Source organism: Antrostomus carolinensis, unplaced genomic scaffold (genome assembly GCF_000700745.2).
Source record: "Antrostomus carolinensis isolate BGI_N321 unplaced genomic scaffold, ASM70074v2 scaffold10919, whole genome shotgun sequence".
Taxonomy (NCBI): Eukaryota; Metazoa; Chordata; class Aves; order Caprimulgiformes; family Caprimulgidae; genus Antrostomus; species Antrostomus carolinensis.
In genome coordinates this window covers 7,681-14,115 of record NW_010337946.1, presented here as the reverse complement: position 1 = coordinate 14,115, position 6,435 = coordinate 7,681, and the positions used below count along the sequence as shown (strand labels likewise).

The 6,435-nt window shown below is 40.7% G+C and overlaps 1 protein-coding gene across 1 annotated transcript in view; it reads left to right on the top strand.

The window, feature by feature from the left end:
• Window positions 1-1,716: 1,716 nt before the first annotated feature.
• LOC104530680 (ATP-dependent RNA helicase A) overlaps window positions 1,717-6,435 on the top strand; it is a gene marked incomplete at both ends in the record, with an annotated part of 11,465 nt that continues 6,746 nt past the window's right edge. The window contains 4 exons of the mRNA XM_029086835.1: window positions 1,717-1,857; window positions 3,933-4,044; window positions 4,309-4,421; window positions 4,818-4,963. Of these exons, the coding sequence (XP_028942668.1) occupies window positions 1,717-1,857; window positions 3,933-4,044; window positions 4,309-4,421; window positions 4,818-4,963 (512 nt within the window). The remainder of the gene's footprint in view (window positions 1,858-3,932; window positions 4,045-4,308; window positions 4,422-4,817; window positions 4,964-6,435) is intronic.

Below are 6,435 nucleotides of genomic sequence, written 5' to 3'. Positions count from 1 at the left end.
GGTCGGTTTTCCCAAGGGCCATGTGTGCGTTTACACGTGGCGTGTGTCCCTTCGTGTTTAAGAGTCCCTGTTGTGCTGGTACAGCCCTGCTCCGTGCCTGGCTCCGGTGGATGTGCCAGCCGGGAGCCTTGTGTCCGGGCTGGCTCTGAGAAGGAGCTGCCCCTCACTGCCAGGCCACCTGCAGAACCGGCTCGGTTGGAAGCGATGCCAGAGCTCGGCACTAAATACCTTGAATTTGTCCTTATACCTACCCTTCCTGCCCTGTTCGTCTTCCCCACCAATAACTGAACTGAGAAGCGCAGGAGAGTAAACCTGTTTTAAAGGTAACGGAGATTGAGCATTCCTCAGGTGAGGTGGTTGTAAAGACAATTACATTGTTGAACCATTCTCTGTGTTGTATGTTGATGCCCCCTGAGCATCTATAGAAGTTTAATACACAAATGGATAGGTCTTGCTAAAACATTATATTTTTTTTACTGTTTTTCACAGTCTGGTGCATGGTTGTGAATTTGGTGTAGTCACTGTTTGGTTTGCAATACCATTGTCCTGGTAGACTGATAGTCCACGTAGATAAGTGGAAGCTCATTATTTGGAAACTGTTAAGTAGGATACCAACCAACAGAATATGTTGTTTGGTGAGAAAATGGGTATTGGCTACTCATGTGATTCAGCACTGAAGGACAAATGCAGTCTGGCATTAGCAACATTGTGCAGAACTCTGATTTGGGCTAGAAGGAATGTTATATGCAAGTCTGCTTACTTGGGTTTTTTTTAAGAACAACTAGCTGTAGTAAAAAGCTGTTTACATGGTCAGCAGAGTAGAAATCAGAAATGCATAAGTGATCTATCCAGGTGAAGCTGGAATGAAATGGAGTTGCTGACTGTAGATGTGGGGGGAAAAAAAAAAGAAAATAAGATGAGGGGCAGTGGTTGCAGCAAAGCGAGTGTGAAATGCCTGGTTAATCTGAATTTTTAAGGCATTTCCTGTGATCAAGTTTTGCAGCAACTTCTCAGGCAAGCTAGCAGGATATAAAATTGCTGTTCTAAAGCTTGTCTCTTGAGTTTATGAAATACATTGCATCTTACTAACTGTAATAACATGGAGCTACGGTAGAGGGGACATAAACTCGCTCCTGTCCTTGTTGTCTGAGGATTTGGGATTGAGGTTGAGGGAAGTGAACATGGGCAGAGTTTGTTGCTGTGTTTTGGTAGTATCTTTTCCTACACGGATTCATTTTCTCCAGCAAATTACAGAATCACAGAATGTTGGGGATTGGAAGGGACCTCAAAAGATCATCCAGTCCAACCCCCCTGCCAGAGCAGGAAACTAAACGAAATTACACAGGAAGGCGTCCAGGCGGGTCTTGAACATCTCCAGAGAAGGAGACTCCACACCCTCCCTGGGCAGCCTGTCCCAGGGCTCTGTCACCCTCACTGGAAAGAAGTTTTTTCTCAAGTTTAAGAAAAAGGTTTTGGGAAGCAAGGTTTTGGGAAGCACTCATGCTTTCTGAGAATGGCCTGTGGGTGTTTTCTTTAGTAGGTATAAAGTACACATTCAAAAGCTTCAGTAATATATATATATATATGTATAATGATATGTAAAAATACTTCATATTAATATTTCTCTTGTACTTACTAGCAACTTCTATTTGGTGTTTATTGGTTCTTAAGACACTTTGCCTTGTACGTGCCACAGGTCTGTGTTTTTATGTGCAGGTTCGAGTGGAAGGCTTCAACTACGTTGGCATGGGCAATTCCACTAACAAGAAAGATGCCCAGAGCAATGCTGCTCGAGACTTTATCAATTACTTGATCCGGGTGAATGAAATGAAGAGAGACGAAGTTCCTGCTTTTGGAGTAAGCTGCTCTTTCTCCTTACCAAAGGCTAATCTTTAATTGCAGTGCTGTGCATCTGGTTGCATTTCATCCCTGGAGTTCAGTCTGTGCAGTGAAAAAGACTGAAAGTGCCAGGAGTTCTGCCTGCAGTGCTGGAAAGCTGGAATATATACAGTGAATGTTGTGGTGCTGATCTGGTCAATACAGCTGCATTCTTGGTCTGCAGAACTGATGAGGCTGGAGAGAATTCAGAGGTGCAGCCTGACTTGAATACTGTGCTGAATACTCACAGCTGACACTGGGAATTGTTTTAAATATGTGTTATGGTATATAATACTGTGTGCTTCAAAAAAAAAAATCACATCTCAAACCAGACATTGAAAACTTGGGTTTTTTTAAACAGTAAATGCTTTTTGCCTTAGCTTCTCACATGTAATAGGATCACTGCTTTTTATAATGTTATATGAACCATGCAGGTACCAGCAATGGCTATCACATAAAAACTGAGGAGGGAGGTAACTCTGTCTTTACAGCAATTTTAGGGAACAGTAAATAAAGCATGAATCATGGAATGGTTTGGATTGGAAGGGACCCTAAAGATCATCTAGTTCCAACCCCCCTGCCATCAGCAGGGACACCTTCCACTAGACCAGGTTGCTCAAAGCCTCATCCAACCTGGCCTTCAACACTTCCAGGGAGGGGGCATCTACAGCTTCCTTGGGCAACCTGTTCCAGTGTCTGACCACCCTCACAGTGAAGAACTTCTTCCTAATATCTCATCTAAACCTCCCTTCTTTCAGCTTAAACCCATTTCCCCTTGTTTTGTCATTAGTTGCCCTTATGAAAAGTCCTTCCCCAGCTTTCTTGTAGCCCCTTCAGGTATTGGAAGGCCGCTAGAAGATCTCCCCAGAGCCTTCTCTTCTCCAGGCTGAAGCTACATGTTAAATGCTGGAAGGTTTTTCTAGTGTCTCGTTAAGGATATATCTGTATGAGATACACAGTGTGATCAGTGGAAGCCGTGTCCCTGCCTCGTTAGCCTAAATGAAGCCTTACGGTAAGAGGACTGATACTGTTTCTGGTGAACCAGGTGGTTTCATGCCAGTGTGATGTGTTACGTGGCTAGATCCTAAAAGGGATGGCGTGTTCTGTATCTGGAATAAAGCAGGGGTGGTGTGATCAGTCAGCTAGACGTACACATCTCACAATGGGAAGAATTCAAACTGTAATGATTATCCATAATTTTGTCATTTTGCCACCAGGATGATGCGAGGGCTGGAGCACCTCTCCTATGAAGACAGGCTGAGAGAGTTGGGGCTGTTCAGCCTGGAGAAGAGAAGGCTCCGGGGAGATCTTATAGCGGCCTCCCAGTACCTGAAGGGGCTACAAGAAAGCTGGGGAGGGACTTTTCATAAGGGCAGTTAATGACAAAACAAGGGGAAATGGGTTTAAACTGAAAGAGGGGAGGTTTAGATGAGATATTAGGAAGAAGTTCTTCACTGTGAGGGTGGTCAGACACTGGAACAGGTTGCCCAAGGAAACTGTGGCTGCTCCTCCCTGGAAGTGTTTAAGACCAGGCTGGATGAGGCTTTGAGCAACCTGGTCTAGTGGAAGGTGTCCCTGCTGATGGCAGGGGGGTTGGAACTAGATGATCTTTAGGGTCCCTTCCAATCCAAACCATTCTATGATTCTATGATTTTCTAAAGGTGTTAATGTTCTCTTACTGTGGGTTTTTTTTGTGTGTGTGTGTGTGTGTGTGTGTGTGTGTGTGTGTTCATAACGTATATTTGTGTTCACTTGGGGGACTGGAATCTGTTATTTCATCCTGGGTGCTGAAACAGTTGGTTTTTTTATTATTACTGAACTTCAGTAAGTCAGTGCTACTTGTTGGTTGGAAATGTTGTTATAGAACACTCACAAAAAGCCAAATATTAAGTTATTGTATTCCTTTCACATTTTAAAAGGATGTTACTATTGGGGGTTACTATGGGGGTAACTGTCGCACGATGATGTGTGATCTCCTTAAGCTGCCTGAGCAGTTTTCTAGCGAAATAGTAAAAAGACTAATTGCTGATATTTCCCTTCATTCTCTCTCCTAGCCAGCAGCTGGTGATACTCCTGATAGACATGAAGCAGCTAGAGATGTGACTGGTTCCAGTTCTACTTTGGGTGGACCTCTTCCTCCACACTTGATTATAGAGGCTCAAACAGGTAAGACCATGAAAGCTGTAACTTAGATGTGTATTGGTGTAATATGTGTGTGTAGATTTGAGTGGGGTTTTTTCTCACAAATAGCATAATTCTGCAGACAGAAGACAAAAGTCGTTGTAGTTTTGAGGCAGAGGTGTGAATGACTGCATGAGATCTGAGGGACTGGTGATGTCCTGTTGAGATTGCCAGGCAGTACCTCTCCATTGCTAAGAACATGTTTTGGGACACTTACTTTGGTTTTGTTTCTTTTTTTCCATGTGGTAGGCAATGGCCCAGGTGCAGCACCTGCAGACTGTGGCAATCGTGGAGCTCAGTGGGATCGGGGTGCAAATTTGAAAGATTACTATTCCAAAAGAGAGGAGCAAGGAGTGCAGGCAGTAAGTCATTCTGTGTAATTCTCCTTTATTTTCATTCTTAAATAGGTATCTTTCACTCCCTTTCATTTGTTGTGAGCATTTATAATCAAACTTGCAGTTTTAATTTGATATTTTGCTTCTGGGTTTAGCTTAAGCTGCAGATTTACCTGCTGGCTTTTAACAAGGGTATTTATGCTAAGAAGAAAATAAATCACTCTGGATATTGTGAATATCCAGTTATCTGTATAAACATTTTATTGGGAAAATAAGGAAATACTGAGAACTTTTTTAGCATTTTCTGTAATGTCTTAACTATGTTATAGCACCTAGACAAGACTTGTTGGAGGAAGATTTAAAACTGAAATCTATTAGAGACTAGTAAATGATTTATTTATTTTTCCCTCCCCCTAATATTAGACCTCAGAGTCAGAAGTGGACTTAAATGCTGATCTTCATGGGAATTGGACCTTGGAAAATGCCAAGGCACGTCTGAACCAGTTTTTCCAAAAGGAGAAGATTCAAGAAGAATATAAATACACTGAAATGGGGCCTGATCACAACAGGTTTGGTAGTTTTAGTCACCTTCTGAGTGTGAAGGGTTAGAAATATTTTCAGTGACACTGGCTGATGACACTTATTTGCAGTGATGCTCTGCAGTGCATTTACATGGGCTTCTCTCAAATGACAATAACTCATGACAGATCGTGCATAAAGAAGTGATGGTTTTGATTTTTTCCCCGTTTGGAATAGTCTTTACAAATCATCAAAACTTCAGGACATTGGATTATTTCTTGTGAAATGTAATTAAGTTTTGTGGTCAGAAACAACGGCACGCTGCTGCTGCTGGCTTCTTGTTGTTGGGCTTCGGGGTTTTTTTGTGTTATATAAATTTGTTTTCAATTAGAGTTATTTTTTTATTTTTTTTTTTAGAAAGACAAGTTAATTTTCTTATTACAGTATTCCGTGAGAATCTCACTTGTGGGACTTTTGGTATTCTTTTGTTGTTAAGTCTTACAAGCATTTAGAACATCTGAAATATGCGTACTGGTGTCAGAAAGTTCTAAATTTTCATTTAAAACCTATCTTCAAGTCACTTCATCTCCATTTATGTTTTCAAGCAAGGACATTTCTTTCCCATAAATGAGTAACATAAAAAATTACTTTGTACAGTCCTAGAAATTTTAAATATGCTTGTTGCAGATGTAGTTCTTGAGCACTTATTTTTTTTCTGTAACTTGCAGATTATTTGTGCAGCTCATTTTTTTTTTTTTTTAATGCCTTCTGCAGGTAAAAGCATTAAACGCAATTTATTGAAATACATAGAATCTTGAGCAAAATGAGATGGCCATAGATGACAGTATGTTTCTCAGCCCACTTACTGTTCTTTTGGTGAGCATTTCAGAGTTTTGTAGTTACGACCTCCAGGAAATCTTGTGTGAATTGCCCTGGATGGAATTGCAGAAGGGGGAATCAAATATCTGCTGCAACAAATCAGATATCCATTAAACAATTGTAATGCCTTCTGGCATTCATTGAGAGAGGGAAAGCTGTTAGATCTAATCCTTTTGGTAGACTTAACAGGAGACGAATAATTTCAGCTGTTTTTTGGAGTTTTGAGGACAGTAATATAGGTGTGATTTTTTTTTTTCTTATTATTTTTATTTTTTTTAAGAAATACCAGTTGCCATGATTCTTACCAATCTTTTTTTTGGTTTGTTTTTTTGGGGTTTTTTTTTGTTTTTTAAAGTAATGATCTTTATAAGAGAAATGTCAGCCTTGCTTTCAGAAGTTTTTAGAGTATATTTTTGTTGTCAATTAATCACAGTCACATGCTGTAAGAACTTTAATAATACGTGGGAAATTTGGATTTAGAAACTTTGTTTTTATTATGAGAGGAGGGTATGAATTGTAAATATAAACACGGCTCTCCTAATACACAAAGTATGAACTAAATATTAAGGGATGGGATGTGGCTTTTCTCTTTTTGGGATTCCATCGGTAGCGTGAGAGATGCCTCTGCCTCCTTGTGTTCCTG